The sequence below is a fragment of the Leptodactylus fuscus genome, chromosome 9 (assembly GCF_031893055.1).
Source record: "Leptodactylus fuscus isolate aLepFus1 chromosome 9, aLepFus1.hap2, whole genome shotgun sequence".
NCBI lineage: Eukaryota > Metazoa > Chordata > Amphibia > Anura > Leptodactylidae > Leptodactylus > Leptodactylus fuscus.
This window is the reverse complement of record NC_134273.1, coordinates 76118875-76135953: the sequence shown is the minus strand read 5'-3', so window position 1 is coordinate 76135953 and position 17079 is coordinate 76118875. Positions and strand designations below refer to the sequence as shown.

Here is a 17079-nt window from a genome sequence, read left to right as displayed (position 1 = left end):
ATCATCAATTCCCAAGTCATCAGGGTACCGGAACATGAATGGTTGTAGAATCTCCTAATTTCAAGTTACTTCCGGTCCCAATACCTGACCCCAATTGACAAACATACCGTAAAATTCCGGAGCAAAGCTTCAGCGCATGATCCATAGATGGGTATTATGTGCTAATGAATTAAAAAATGCTAATTTGCTATGACAGTTCACAATAAGAGGAGTTAATACCAAACCCTTCACAGCTTCGCTTCATCTCTTATGTTCATTCTCTAAGAGGCAACACAAATAGAGACAGAAGTGAAAATGTAAAAGGTGCGATAAAGAGGGTAGTAATTTATACTAACATGGTCCGGAGCGAAACGCTGCACTACGCTACACACCAGTGAATGACGGGTACAAGGTTAAGAACGTCTTTCACCTAATAAATTAAGAGGCAGGTTGGAATTCAGCACTTAATGAAGCATCGGCAGATACATGTGAGAGAGATATCTGCCAAGTTATACTTCTAGTGATGGTCTCCAACCTGTATTTCCACCACTGTAGCAAAACTACAACTCCCAGCATGCCATAAACAATCTGTGGCTACCAAGACATGCTGGAATTTGTAGTTTTGCAATAGCTTGAGAACCAAGGGTTGCAGAACACTGAAATTAAGAAACATTTCAAGTAAAGGCTGATTTCGGTTGTGGAATCCCTTTTTCTAATGGATCCATTGCCTTCAAGGATGAATCAAGTCTATGAAAACAAACCCCCAAACCCCAATGACACGAAGACTGGCAGGACATCTATGGGACTATCACTGTTGTTTCCTTGACCCAACATGTCTAAAGGGTTAATAATAGAGATGAGCGAGTAGTATTCGATCGAATACTACGGTATTCAAAATACTCGTACTCGATCGAGTACCACTCGCTATTCGAATGGAAAAGTTCGGTGCAGAACCAGCATTGATTGGCCGAATGCTATACAGTTGGCCTATCAACGCTGGTTCTTTAGAAGTCTTCTCTGTGCAGCTTCCCTGTGGCGTCTTCCGGCTCTTCATTCACTCTGCCAGGCATCGGGCCTGGGCAGAGCCGACTGCGCATGCCTGCACTACAAGAAAATGGCCGCTTTGACTGTAAGCGGCCATTTTCTTGTAGTGCGGGCACGCGCAGTCGGCTCTGCCCAGGCCCGATGCCTGGCAGAGTGAATTCAGAGCCGGAAGATGCCGCGGGGACGCTGCACGGAGAAGACTTCTCGGAGGATCCAGCCCGACCCTCACTCGTGGACTTGGTAAGTGTAATTTGATTGAATGTTGCCTACCCCTGAAACGAGCATTTTTCCCCTCATAGACTATAATAGGGTTCGATATTCGATTCGAGTAGTCGAATATTGAGGGGCTACTCGAAACGAATACCGAATATCGAACATTTTATTGTTCGCTCATCTCTAGTTAATATCATTAGTTCTCAACTCTCAATAGAGGAAGACCTAAGAAATAAGGGTTAAGGAAAGGATGTGCAACACCATCCGCTGCCGCTAACAGCATCACTGCTCCCTAGGAACCCGTCCCTGGTAATAGCCAGCGGCTGGCTTCTACAATAGCAGCCTTTCTCATTACAATGTATACTCTATCTACATGAAAGCACATTATGTGAAATTCAAAAGAATCCAATACAACACTTCAAGTAAGATCACCGCATTGTGCTCCAGTCTGGTGAATTACAACTGAGACAAAATGTGAAGTCAAGTAGTCCCGCCAGCTCACTCATTGCCATCTTCACGCTCTTAGGTTACATCTTGCAATACAATATCTGTTTACTTTAATAATCTACTCTTGTCGGAGTCCCATCCATTCCCCAATGCACTGCAGCGAGTGCGGAGAAGACAGGGAATGTTTTAACTTTCCCCACAAATAGATTCGAGGAACACAAAGGCGAGTTCCCCAAACATACAAACCCTCCAGTCTTATATCTTGATCCTCTTTTTTTTTTTTCCCGTTTTCCTCCGTCAATTGCCCAACACAAAAGCAGAACTTAAGTCTTCTAGTCTAAACTATTTGTAGTCACTGCTTTGATCTCCGCTGCACTGCGGGTCATCCCAAGGTGATGGAAACCAAACTCGCTCCCTTGGAAACTACACAAATATATATGACTAAGGAAAAAATAGATCAGAGAGGGAAAGACGATGATTGAATTAAATCAGAAGTTGCCTAAACCGGCTGCTCTATATTCTCCGAGTCTGAGATGCCATCCATAGCATTAACAGCGTTTACTTTTTGCATTTGGTTTTATCGAGAGCACAATTCTATACTTCTATGACACATGTATATGTTCAATGGTGGAATTTATTAAAGGGACTCTATCATTAGAAAAACAAAATTTTAATTCAAAAGTCTATTCTACTCCTACCTCCCATTCTTTGCATCTCCCCACCATTTCGGAAAAAATCAGTTTCTTCTCTTATCCTGTGCTCCAAGCACCCCCGCATCATAACTCTCCACCACCCCTTAGCTGGTTCTGTTCACTCCCCTCCTCTTCGTTGGAACTTCTGCCTTTCTCCAGAGAACTCCATGAGCATACTGTGAAGGAAATTGTCCGCTCAGGCATGCGTAGTTGGTTCTGCCTGAACCCAAAGTGGAAGAGCCAATTGCACATGCGCAAGATTTTACATACGTATAGCGCTGCATCACATGGCTGCGAAAGACAGAGGGGAGTGAACAGTGGTCCATGACCCTAATCCTTTAAAGGGATTATGCTACAAAGTTTTTACCCTCTATCCATAGTATAGGAGGAGGGGGAAGGGCGTTTAGACTAGTGTAGGGATTTCAATATCCTGGACAACCCCTTTAAGGCTTAGGTATTGACTTGCATTGCAGCTATCTATAGGAGGCACTAAAAAGGCACTTTTTTATTAACAGGACGAGGATTAAAGGATCTTCAATCGATGACCTTAGGATGGGTTCTGATACCGGAACTCCCGTGGCCTAGCTGTACGATGCAGGAAGAGATCCCTGAGTGTTGCGTTCATCGATTAAAAGGTCAAGTTAATAGACTGAGCTGTGATACCATTATAGCCGCTATACAAGTATACAATGGTGCCATGAGGAAGGGACCGGACGTGTCCCGAAACGCGTAGCCGTATTATGCCCTACTGTGGTTGCCATGTTTCCATTTTAATGAATTGAAAATAAAGATTGGAAGTTTTTAAGACGTCGGGAGGTGCTGGATCTTTTTAATTTTGGGATACAGTGGTGTTCTTGGTAAGTATTGAAGAGGCTGCAGTACTCACCCAAAAAATGCACCCTTTACAAGCAGCTGATATGCCGGTGGCCCGCATGTTAGACCCCTGATGATCCTAAAGATAGATCATCAATTCACAAGTCCTGGAAAACCATCAGGGTACAGGAAAGTGAATGGTTGTAGGATGTCCCAATACCTGACCCCAATTGACAAACGTGTGTGGAGTGTGTGACCACCAAGTCTAGGTCCATCTTAGCACTCTGTCTCCGTTTGGGGATTTGAAAAATGTAGAGAGAAAAGTCCTGGGTGGAAACTCAGCGGACTGACTGTATAGTCTATAGCATCCATGGGTTTCCGCAGGTAACCACTTTTTAAGCGGCATTTTTCGGGTCCCCAAGAACAGAAGCCCAAATGCTAGTGTGAACCTAGCGTATGACTTCCACCAATACTGGTGAGTGTTTTCCCCTTTGTAAATTCATCCTGACCACATCCGGGCGGAACGTAGGCATGCCCATGTAGAATGGGCCACATCTGTGTTCCCATTCCCTTTAATAGAAGCACTGGACAAAGCCTAATGGTGTACTATGACCCAAGAATCACCCGAATGATCAAGTGTCGTAACAATTCTGACACATCAGGTTGTTCAGTATTCCAGAATTGAAATTTATTGGAGCCGTGGACTGGTGAACGTTTCCGCTATTATTCACATCAGTTTTCCGGCAACAGTTCTAATCGGAGGCAATTGACGTTCTCCGGACTCCAAGGACAAGCGTAGAATTTTTTAGTTATGACCGGTGTTTAGACTTTGACAGAAATGATCTATATTTATTGGTCTTTTGTGTTTTAAACCTTTCTATAAGAAATGGTCAAATGGTCAATATGGCGTTCTCCAACAAGTGCAAAAAACCAGATCGATGAGACGTAATAAGCACACGCGAGGCCCGCGTCCTATTTTCTCCGAGTCTTTAACATTAGAGTCAGTTTTAGAGATTGCAAAATATGTCTCCGCCGAGCTTATTTTAGACTGAAAACCGGAAAAGTTGGATGAAGACAGGATATGTTGTCAACTCTCTGTTGTGCTATGGAAAGTTGAGGGATGGTTCCGTCGACTCCTCTGGGACTCTTACAGTCAATCGAATTCCAAACTGCCTGCCAAAATTTCACTGAATTACCTCTTTAATCTCTCCATGGCACTCTGAACTAAACTGTAAGTGTTTGGACAAGGTCTTGCAGAGGCTGCCAAATCGTTGCATAAACAGGGATACTCGGTAATAAATAGGTCTGCGAAAATTATTACATCAAAATGGAAAGCAGTTGGGCTCGAGTGCTCCAGAATGTACCCATCCACTACATTAGAGACATTTTGGAACACCATCTTAAAATTATTTCAGGAAGATAAATCCTAAGTAAAAATTACTACAGAAAAAAAAAGAAGAAGAAAAAGATTATGCATATTCACATTCGTAGCACGTGAATATATTACCGGTTCAGCAGCGATTCCTCTATTTTATGCCCGGGGCATATTATTGGAACAGAAATTTCTCCAGAAAGATTTGTACACCTATTTTTCACTTCCTACAGATTTATTGCCGTTCACAGCTGCAACATTAACTGACTTAGAAAGTAGGACAATTAATCCTAAGCGCCATTTGTTTTAATCCAAAAAACATCACCCGGCTTTAGATTTCCGCTCTCGAGACTGGAGGAACCCATTCTGTTGAACCGTCTTGGTACGGTGTAACTTTTATCTCTATTGTCGGATTCACAGGAACTTTTTGGCACTCTGAATAAAGAGGAGAACCCTATAGGCATCCCTATAGAGCAGGGGTAGGGAACGTACGGCTCTCCAGCTGTTGCAAGACTACAACTCCCAGCATGCATACTTGCTCTGCTGTTCTTGGAACTTTCATGGAAATGAATGGAGCATGATGGGAGTTGTAGTTTCACAGCAGCTGGAGAGTCGAAGGATCCCTATCCCTGCTATAGAGTGTCAAAACTTCAAGATATGCATAGATGTAGCAAACACCGTCCATATAGATGACCTGCTACGTTATTAGAGTATCGAACCCCAATGTAGTGCACCCTATATTCATCTCTACAGGGTTTCAAAACTACAAGATATACATAGATGTAGCAAACACCTTCCATAGAGATGACCTACTACGTTATTAGCGTATCGAACCACAATGTATTGCAACGTTCCAATACTGACTTATCAGGTATGACACACTTGCCATTAGACACCAAATTCTACCAATACAGCCAAACAGGAGCGCTTGTCTCCTTAAGTATCCATAAACATGACTATTTCTGTCGTTCGACTGTCTTAGCACTGGGATAGCATTAGAATCCGGTCAGTTTTTTGTTTTTAGAGCATAGACTATACAGACCAGAGTCGACCACTATCTCTATATATCAGGGAAAAACAAAACAACAAAAAAACTCAAATGTCATCCTGTTCTTTTTACTGACCGTTGCCAAGAAACAGATTTAAGAAATGTCATAAGTGAAGATGTGGATACAAAACAGACAATAATATCAGATACACCAATTGCAAATAGATGCAAAATGGGTCTAAAAAAACTTAACACTAAACTGAAATGGTCATGTCCATGAGCCCCAAGACCTGCAACAGAAGACCCAAGATGCTACGCCATACCCATGAGCAATCTTTCAGCCCAAAGGTACAGGATTAAATTAATCCAAGTCTTTGGGCAAGTATTTGTTTCCTATATTTTTTTTTTTTATATAGTTTTAGGCCCCTTGCAGACGACCATGGTGTGGGTCAATACCCTATCCATGTATTTCACAGATAGCACACTGAGCAATTCTTTTCTATGGGCACGTACACACAGTTCCATGTGTGGGCATCAGTCCGGGCCACATCAGATAGAACAGGTCCTATTTTGCAGCGCTTGCTTCTGTGGCTCCTATTCATTTAATGAAAGGAAGCACAGCCCATATGCGGGTGGCACACGAGGACATCCCCCGTGTACAGTCTGTGATTTTAAATCATGGCAGGCCGGTTGCAGCACAGTCGTCTTCTACCAGCCTTAGGCTGAGTTTGCATGGGTATTTTGGTCAGGATGTTGAGGTAGATTCGGCCTCAAAATCCTGACCAAAAAACCAGCTCCCATTGAAAAAAATGGGAGCCATTCAGTTCTTTTTTTTCCGGGAGCCGGAACAAAAAGAAGCGACATGCTCAATCTTCAGGCGGATTAGCCTGAAGACACTCCCTCCTCCCGACTAGGCCCATTCATTTGGGCCATAATCCGGATCAGAGTGCCGTGACTGGATGCTGGTGCACTGCACCGGCATCCAGTCGTGGCTACCCGTATTTTGGACCGGACCTGAGGCGGCCTCCGCATCAAATTCCAGTCCGAAATACCCTGTCTGAACCCAGCCTTAGCGTTTTCTTTCGACTCCACTTTTAATCATACAAAGTTCTACAGTCCTACATTGGGGTCTCTATTGTAGGCCAACGGGGCGGGGAGCAGCCCTACTGTATGGGAAAGTCTATCTCCTCCATAGAGGTTGAATTGTTCGGAATTGATTTACTTTGCCCTAGTTTAGTTTCTGCTGTTCCTTATTTATTTCTTTACTTTTTATCACTCTAAGTAAGGGCATGAGAAGGGTTATCGATTCCGCCAATACCTGAAAACGGCTCCAGGTTAAGTTTATTTAAAAAGGCCAGCGCAGCTCTTTGCATCCCAAATCTAATCAATTAAAACATCCACGAGCGCAACGGAGAAAAATTAATACAAGAGATTTTCGCAGCCAGCAAATTCACCTAGCAATACACAGACGATATATAAAATTAATGCATAGGTACTACATAAGTTTGATGTGCAACATGAAAGGTTCGTCCCAGCCTCGGAGTTTTATTATAAATAATTCACTGTGCATAATAAATCCACACGGTCCAGTTCTTATCCTAGATGTAGGTTTTGGCTTTAAACCTAAGCGGGGGCTGGGGTGTTCAGGGAAGAATAGACACCTTTTATATGTGGACTGGATCAAAATGCAAATCTGGTTACATGCCTACTTTCTTTCCAACACAGCGCCACACTTGTCCACAGGCCGTGTGTGGTATTGCAGCTCAGGCTCATTCATTTCAATGGAGCTGAGATGCAATACCAGAGACAGCCTTTGGAAAAGAGTGGTGCCATTTGTGTGAATCTGTAATGGGGCCCCCAGTCACTAGTGTCTTATTATGTTGTACTGAGAGCTTTGGGGCCCAGTGGTGTCTGTCATCTCTTCGCCCCCTATAGCTATTACCCTGCTAAAAGGCTGAACAATCCCCAATTGTCGTGTAGTGGGATTTATATGTATATTGAGTCTGCAACCAGAGTCAATAGAAGATCTCCAGGCTTTGTGAAGACCACATATGGTCAGTTACTGAATTGCTGGTGGCACTTAATGTCTAGAGGTTAAAGGGTTAGAAAAGATGGCTGCCGCTACACTGCGCTGGTTTGTATTGTGCGTAGACTCTAAAGAAGGAGGACCAACAAAGGGTTGTGTGTCAGAACTTCTAAGGAATTGTTCCCTAGCATTCACATCTTCCACAAGTAATCTCCAAGTCTGTGCAATGCTTGAACAAGGACTTGGGTTTCCTTCAGTGGTGTTCTCTGTGTAGAGGCCACGCTAAGTTACTACAGTTCAGCTCTGCTACAAGTAAATGGCAGATGTGCTACAGTATCTCGGCCCAGCCACTACATCGAGAATAGAGGGTACCGGCTGCCGGCGCTGCTCTCAATATAGCGGCTGCTGAGTACAGCCAACTGGAGGTGGAGTTGGTTGATAACAAATTGGGTTGATAAAGAGTTTACCAAAAAATTTTGGGTTTGGATGGACCCAAAATTTGGGGGTGGTTGCCACTCATGAATAATTATTATACTCTGGGTTCTTTTTAGACCCCAAAGTGTAACGATTGGAGACCTTGGAGAGGTGAGGAACATTGTTCCATCAGTCCAACACCAACCCTGACCCCAAGCCAGAAGATGTTGGGGACACCTCGGAAAGAAGCGTGGAAGCCACAGTGGAGCCAGTTATGGTGAGGTAAGGGGACTATGAGTAATTTTTTTTTTCTGCACCTCTCTGGGCTTCTGGGGTGTGAAGTGATACATTGTAATAAAACTTGCGCGCCGACCTTGCAAACATTTGCGAAACGAATCGCGAGGTCGCCCATCACTTGCCCTACGAATAGGGCATCTATATCGTTGGCCAGGGAAACCCCTTTAAACTTATTTGCCTGATCGGCAAATTTATTAGGAAAATAATCCCTCCTCGTAACCTTGAAGGAAATAAATGCACCCAGGCCGCGCTCCGAAGACTTGTCTGGACAAACCTAACAAACTGCTCATTTTAATCGAGAGATAGAAATCTAGTCAAATAATGTTCTGCAAACTTAAAATGATTTCCACAAATGGACAGCCGTGATTTATGATGATCACCGCAACACCAAGACAAATAATTTATGGAGGAACAAAATATTCTAAGAGGAGAATTTTCAGAACATACACAAGATAAATAGCAGGATGGAAACATCAGCACTCTGTGGCGCGGTGCTAATATGGATGATGTATAGTAACTTGTAATGATTTATAACTTATGTATCCCCGAGCCGTGACTGAAAAGAAACAAATTGCTTACTGTTAGCACAAATCCATTTTCAGGTAAAATATGGGCCTGATCCTCGCTAATCAAATAATGGCCGCCGTGCCTCCGCAACACTCGTATAGGGGCGGCGGGTCATTTCGCAAGGGAGGTAGCACTTTAGGATACTAAAGCAAACTAAGTGTCTACATTTCTTTTTCTGCTTGGAAATATATACGATGTACAAGGTCTCGTTCACACTTGTATTTGAAAATCTGGATTAAATACAGATATTTTATGTTTTTGAATCCACTACTGTTTTTGCATTGTATTGCTTTTTTTTATTCGTTACCAGTTTTACCTTTTTTATCCTTATTTGTTAAGGGGTTCGCAATTTCTGGGGGGTGTTTTATGAAACGTTACAGAAATACGGATCATAAAAAAATTAAACAAATACATATGTGGAGAAAAAAAAAATAAAATAACAGAAGAGACTTTTTTTAATTCGAACTCCTAAAAATAGTACAAATACTTGTAAGTGCCCGCATCCCTCCTCCAAAAAAAAAAAAATTAAATGTAGGCACACACGAAAAAAAAATCTAAATAAAAAATGAAATTAATGCAGAATTTTAATATGTGACAGTGTGAATAAGGGAAAGTATTTTAACACTTTCATAATTCAGTGTTATTATCTGAATTGCCCCTTTCAGCAGATAGTGTGCCCACCTTTCCCCAACAACATGAGACTACCTGCAATTTACAATAACTGAGTGGATAAATCCTGACCCCGGTTCACATCTGCATTCAGGTTTCCGTTTGGGGAATCCGTTTAGGAATCCCCTGAATGGAATCCTATCCGCATATGAAAGCAGTTACCTAAGGAAATGTGCGGACCCCATAGACTATCATGGGGTCCGTGTGGTTTCCATACAAAAAATGTGGAGAGAAAAAAACCTACTTACAGGACTTTTCTCTCTGCGTATTTCATGCGGACAGGGGAACGGAATGGTCTGATCGCAGATGTGAACCCGGCCTGACATAGTGGATTTGCTACGCATCTGTGGTATGGATTACACAAGTATATTTTCAAATCACATTTTTGTGCCGAAAAGCCCTGTATTTCCACCATGGATTTACTTTTTGCAATGCAGTTGTGTCAATTCTGTGATCCACAGTATAAACAGCAAGATTTTTGCAGTAGATTTGCCACAGAATTGAAGCGACATCCCTTACCATAGTGAAAGTGGATGGCCAACAACAAGAAGCAAAAATTTTTGATGGTGGAAACCAGTCTACTGTGAATTGCCAAATACAGGTACTAATGGGCAAGTGGGCTCCATATTGCATTACAACGGTGCCAGTTCTGGGGCTGCTTAACATCATTCCATTCCTAAGACTTGGTACTGGTCTGTCCCCAGTTCCTTTCCTTAATCCTTGGACTGGTTGCATGGTCCATTATTGGTAGGACCACCTTTTAAACTATGATCTTCAACTTTTAGCTCTCCAGCTGCTAATCTACAACTCCAAGAATGTCCTGACAGCAACTACAAGGGCATACCGGGAGATGCCCCACAATAACTTAGACCCAAACATTGCAGATTGCAACCAATACCGACCAAATTTTTTGGTGCCATCTTTTCTATGGGCTGTGCCTGGTATTACAGATTTGTGACCATTTCGAAACTAGAGATAGCCTTTTTTTTGGGTGGGGGGTCAGACTAAAAACTTGTTTTCTAATCCTAATAAACCTTTCTAATTTATTTCTAAATGGTAGACGTCAATGACGATGATTTGCATTGACCTCATTTGGAAAACAACCGCGTACATTTTGTCAAAAACTATTAACATTTGTGCGATCTATCAAGTATTCTCATATTATTATTCTTCTATTAATCCGCCTCCACGTTGATTTTAATTAACTTGTTCAAAATTTGTTTATGTAATGGTTTTCTATATAAAGTTTTGACGTTACCGGGGATGTGACGTGAATTTGCTGACAATTACAAGGAGAAAAATTAAGCAAAAAAACAAGAATTAATGACTTTAAATTGGTTGCTTTAATAATGCGTCTTGGATAACAAAAGAATTGTGATTGTACTCGTAAAAAACATATTGTAAAAACAACAAAAAAAAAAAAAAAAAGAGAGATTGAGAAAATGTTCCTTTTCACTAAAACAAAAGTATACAAACAAATGTGTCAATGTCACCAGAACTTTTTCATAGAATCTTAACCCTCTTGCAGTAAAGTGAGTGAACCTCCACTTTTTGGTAATAGATGTGGAGGAGCAAAATTGTATTTAAAAAATGCTTTGTTTCTCCATTACCGGGCCATTTTGACCTCATGGGGCTTCCATCTATAAAGATGAAGTCGTTGACTGGCCATACATATTATATATAAGGTCTATCCTTCTGACCTCCCATACATATGGATGTAGGTCCTTGTGTTTTGGCAAGTGGAGGTAAGGCTATCTCCCATAGGAATAAAAGGAATTACCCAATTCTTCATTTTCTCCATGTGCCTTTGGGGTGGAGAAAGTAGCAAGGCTCCCCATAAACATTCAATGGTCAGACAGTCCTACCAAAATAGTTAGACTACAAGGTATATAAACCGAATACTACGACTTCTAACATGGGCAATTCAAGTGGGAAATGTACACCCTACAACTCCATGAAGAAAGCGGTTCTTTGAGATCTAGACCAAATTTTTGGATTAGAGATTTTTCATTCTATCTAATGGTCCTCTTCTTTGAGAAGACCATTCTTTAAGAGGACCATTTTACACTGCAATGTTGAGGGCTGTCAAGAGGGTTCACTATAGTACTGCTACTTTTTGTTACCTTGACTCTCCTTGGACAACCTGTTGACCCTTTTCAATGTCCAAATGTTACGTTTTTACGCATACAAATATATGCTGTATTCTAACCTTTCCACAAAACTTGAATTACAAGCACATGACAGCTTACCATGATGGACGACGCCTTTCAGTCCATGAATGATGGGATCCAGAGCTGGATTGTTTTTCTGTGTGGCCTATGAAAAATGCAAAGAAAAAACATATTAAAAGAGTAGTAAAATTAGGTAAATTTGTTATAGTAGTATGGGATATAACAATATGTTTTATCTAATTTAGCAAAAATATCAAAAAGTTGACTTGAGCTGCCTCAGAATTAGACACTAACCCAAAATCTAAGTTATATTATCAACTCGGAGTAACTCCTGCCAACTCTGCACAGACTGATCGTAGGCTTGACTGCTCGTAATAGTTGAGAACCAATCAGGACTGTCATATATCCATATATATCACGTGTAATCCATGTCAGTCACTGTCCCATCCTTGAATGGGGTACCACGTAGAGGCCATGAACACAACAAGACCCAACACCACGCAAAAAGTTATATACACCAGATAATGGGGTTATCCATATTTTTTTTTCTTACGGTCAAGTTAGAACTCTGATATTGACTCCCATTGATCTTGTTCTGTTTCTAATATCAAAGCTTCACTTCCATTAAAATTCTCATCCAGATATTATTCCAGTACAAATTTTCCCTTGTCAAATTTATCGGTCACCAAGTATAAATCAGAACCATCTGTTCACCACCACTGGGACAAGGGGCAAATCACAGAATACAGAAAACGAGACGATATTGACAAATCCAAAGTATTAAAAATATTTTTAGTAAGGATCTGAATAAGCCCGAGGCCACTGGAGAAGATGTCACTTCATGGATTTGGTCAACAACAGACAGATCCTCCTTACTTCTGTAACTTCTAACTTAACAAGTTTCAGAATTATTTTAGGCCACTCGAGGAACTTGTTGTGAACCTTGCAGGACTGTCGGAAATTTCATTGCTCGTGAACACCAGTCTTCGACTTGATTTAGAACAGTCATTCAACGGAAATACCACCCTGAGCATAGCGGCGACGTCGACCATTACGTGAGGTTGTGAATCGTGCCTGGAATTTTTTTGGCAATCATTAAAAAAGCAAGATGTTCTGTTTTTGCTACTCTTGGACTTGACAATGCCGCCTCAGCTGCCTTAATAATGTATTAATTTGGGGAAAAAGTGCAGAATTTCAGTTTGTCTGTGTTATGTATTATTCTATATATTATGTATAAGAACATCTTGGATATTTTGGGTTGGTTCAGTGTCAAAATACTGAATTCTCACAGATAACAGAGCTTAGAAATTTTTTTGCTCGGATCTATTAAGAATGAGTCTTTAGAGTTTTGGATACATTTTTTTTTACGTTGGAGTGTTTACTATAAATTTCCCGGTTTCATTTTCTTATATTCATGTTGTTGTTTAGTGCATTCATTTCTATGGTTGTGACTTTTTTCACAGCTCTTTGTGGAAATTTTGTCTCTCTATTTCTTCAAAGAGCATTGACTCACGCCATGAAGGAAACACAACTATCACTGCATATTAACAGCATGAGTGGAGACCAGTAACAAACAGCACCTCTTGCTCTGATGGACGCAGTCTGTCCATGTTTACCAATCAATAATCCATAAGAATTTCATCAAACACCTGCCTGCAAATCTTCTTCTTGGTGGGGTTTTCCATTGAATCCCTGCTATCGTCCAGTACTGTACATAAAGTCAAAAGCAAGGCGCCTTTCAATTATATCTTCCATGGTTTATCTTCAGTTTAAACATGCAATTAATTAGTGATGAGTGAGTTTTTCAAAAATTCGATTTGGCAGCTTCACTGAATTCATTTGCAGTGAATCACGTTAAAAAGCAGCCATTCCTGTCTGCAGAGAGCCCGTATAGTGCATAGAACACTGTTCCTTGCAGTGGTTTTTAGTGATGTCCAATGCAGACATATTGGCTGACTTCCTCACTTTTAGGCAGGATCAACCAGATACTGTGGGCTACTAGCAGCCTGGGTCAATAGCCAGACCCCGCCCGGCCTTCAGAAGATGCTTATCGGCACCCCCAATCTCACAGCAAGGAGTGCTGAGGGGGATATGTATCATGGTGGAATCCCTTGGATGCCTCGGTTATGTTTGACCGTGGCATCCAAGGTGATAAAACCCAAAATCGAAGCTATGCTCCAACTGGGGTGTTAGCTGTAGGTTACTGGTAACCCCCCACTACTGATGCCGTGGGAGGATGTGAAGGGGTTAAAGGGCTGTGACATCACAGGGATGACTGGCTGCCCATGTTCCCAGAGTTCCTTGCCCCATGTCATAACATGCAGCAGCCATTGTCTGAAAAAATGTGATTTGTTACTGTGAAGCATGAGGAAATCAGGATCTGTTGCAAATCGAATATTTCCTGAAATTTCCACTTTGTCAGCTTCGATTCGCTCATCTCTACATGTAGTTTAACAGCTGCAGTTTCCCCAGATAATCACTATTTGGTAGGAAAAAAAGGGTGTTTTGAAGTCAGTTATAATCATAGAAAAATCCTATTGAAAAAAGGTTAACTTCTTGATAGAAAAGAAAATTTGAGGTTAGGCAATAGCTTAAAAGTACCACAAAATGATTTCTCAAAAAAAAAAAAAAAAATCGTAATAGTCCTGCAAAATACAAGTCCTCATAAAGCTACATTCACAGGAAACTAAAAGTTATGGTTCTTGGACTGTAGAAACGTAACCTTTTTTCATGGAGCGCGCCATTCTAAATACGCAAAAGAGTAAAAACTGGAAAAAAAAAAACAACTAAATAATCAGCGGCATCATTTGTTCCAAGCCATAGAATCAAGTTACAACAATGTTGCACTTCACCTCTCAAAAAAGATAAAGTCTATATGTACAGTATCAAGAAATGGTTTCGTTGAATAATACAACTCCTCCCATATAAAACAACCCCCCCCAAAAAAAAAAAAAAAAAAAAAAAAATTCAATAGTTACGGCTTTTTGTATGCAGGAAGAAATTGAACAAAAATTCATCCAAAAAATGGCTTGGTCATATAGGGGAGGAGTAGGTAAATTCTCCAGTACCGAAGTGGTTAACGTATGCGGACGTAGAAAATACATTGATAAACGATCGCCTACCATGAAGAATAAAATTAAATAAAACATCTTAAAGGCTTCTAAATAAAAAGGGAACTAACAAAAATAGCCGGCCACCAGTAGGGTAAAATAGAAAAAAAGAGACCGGCAAAGGGTAGGATGATTGATAGAATGTGTCATTTGCTGAACAGCAAAGTGGGACGGAAGAAATTTTATTTAAAGCAATCTTAGTGCACCGGACCACTTACTCTCCTTTGAGAAAATAATATGATTCCTTCCCGGCACACGGCGTCTGCTTATTTAAGCAGCAGTGTACAAGATCTTTCAATCCTTACAACCGGTGAGAAAGAGAAATGACCCACCGGGGGGTAACATTTTATCGGAATGAAGTCTATCTTATAGAAATGGCCACTGGTTTTAAATGCTTTTCCTGCAATGAAAGTGATACCTTGGATACGTCTACCTTTGTGCAGCCGCGAATGGTCTATTTAATTGGAGACCTTGGTTAAGGGGAAAATACGGGAAATTTTCTTTGACTCACGATTGAGAAAAATAATCTGTTGAGAAACTAGAAGTAGCGGTTGTCAAGAAAGGCTTACGGTAAGAAGAGTTGCTGAATGGACCGATGGTAAAGTCCATGGAATGAAGAAGGTTGTCCATATTGGTTCAAGCCGAAGACCTATGGGCTTGAAAATCGTAGGGTATGTTGACATGGAGGGATATGGAGAGGAAAAGGAGATGGTGTTCCACCTCGAAATCCACTACAAAAGCTGGCTCTATTCTGTTGCCTACTGTTTTCTACAGGAGGCAGGGACTAAGACCCTCTTACTCGAGACCACCACAAAATGGCGATGGAACATGCGCATACGCCTATTCCATCGGCCATATTGAAGTGGTCTTGGGTAAGACGATGAGTGAAGAGGAGGAGACGCGTCAGGAGCAGAAGATACAGGCGGTGCTGGAATGGATGACAATGGAGGTTTGTGAGCCCGCAGTCTCACTTACCGATGCCGGCTCCGCAGGGGAAGCGTTGGTGGATCGGTAAGAAACTAGGGCCTGTTACCTGCTGGAGTTACTTGAGCAGGTAACTGCCTATTAAATAAAAAAAAAAAAAAAATCTGCAACAGTAGTGGCTGCCGCCTGCCCCCTAATATCCCGGGCCCTGTGGCAGCCACTACTCCTGATTGTAGTACAGGTTTAGGTTTTTCGGTCTACACGAGTTAGACCCCCTTCTGCCGCTCAACCACCGTAGTCCCAGGCCTATGTGACAACCTCATAAATCTAGACCACGAGAATTATTGTTTCAATTAACTAAAGACCATCGGAAGCTTCACTCTTGATAAATGTTACAATGCAGGTTTAATGGACGAAGATGGTTCCATCTTCCATATTCTCTAGAGAGACTCCGTACGAGAAGAAATAGAGATAAATAACCACTTTTAATATCATTCCTCGTTGGAGACGCTGCCTCGTACCGGCTGATACAATGAGAAATTCTCTAAGAAAACAAACTTTGTAAGAGCTGAGATTTGGTGATGTGATTTGACTCCAGGCACTAGGTGACTGTGAGACTATGGATGACTGCACAGTGCACTCGAATGTCAACGTGAGCTGACAGGTGTATTGAGCCAAGGACTGCTAATTGTATCACAGAGAGTCTACTTACAGCACTACAGTAACTGACAGTAACCAGAGAGGAGAAACACTTATTCCGGGCTTTCATCTGCATTGACTTCTTCTCATCCGCCCCTACCACATAAAATGGAGCTTTTATGAATATCACTCAGCTTGGGGGCTTTATTAAACAGCTGCACTCCACGGCCAACTCATAGGAAAACATAATGGGCTGGAAAATTAATCATTTCCTTACCTACGATTAGATTATTATATATGTAGGCGCAAACATCCACCTGTTCTGATGCGCGTGTGTACATTTCTCTAGAGAACTCACTTTTTCCATTACAAAACCAAAAAAAAAAACCAAACCCCCACTAATATATAATATAATTATATATTAGTGGGGGTTTGGTTATATATATATCTCAGAATTCCTTGTGCCTCAGATGGTAACACTTTTTGAGAGTGAATAATTTCTATCCCATATTACTACTTACGTTTGTAAAACACGCAAGACCTCATGCACAATGGCGTATCACAGAACCTTACAGATGACCCTTCACCACCATCGCCTTTTTACATTCTTTAGACTCCATTGATTTCGACACAGTTGGAATTTTTTTCTCCAGCCCCCCTCATTCCGAAGCAATCATTTCTGAAAGTTTCAAGACAACTATGCCCTCTACTGTC

General features: G+C 41.4%; 1 protein-coding gene across 1 annotated transcript in view; it reads right to left on the bottom strand.

Annotated features, from left to right (window-relative positions):
- Positions 1 to 17079, bottom strand: part of PTPRG (protein tyrosine phosphatase receptor type G) — a 361431-nt gene that overhangs the window by 117517 nt on the left and 226835 nt on the right. The window contains exon 6 of the mRNA XM_075287326.1: positions 11771 to 11837. Coding sequence (XP_075143427.1) covers positions 11771 to 11837 — 67 coding nt within the window. The remainder of the gene's footprint in view (positions 1 to 11770; positions 11838 to 17079) is intronic.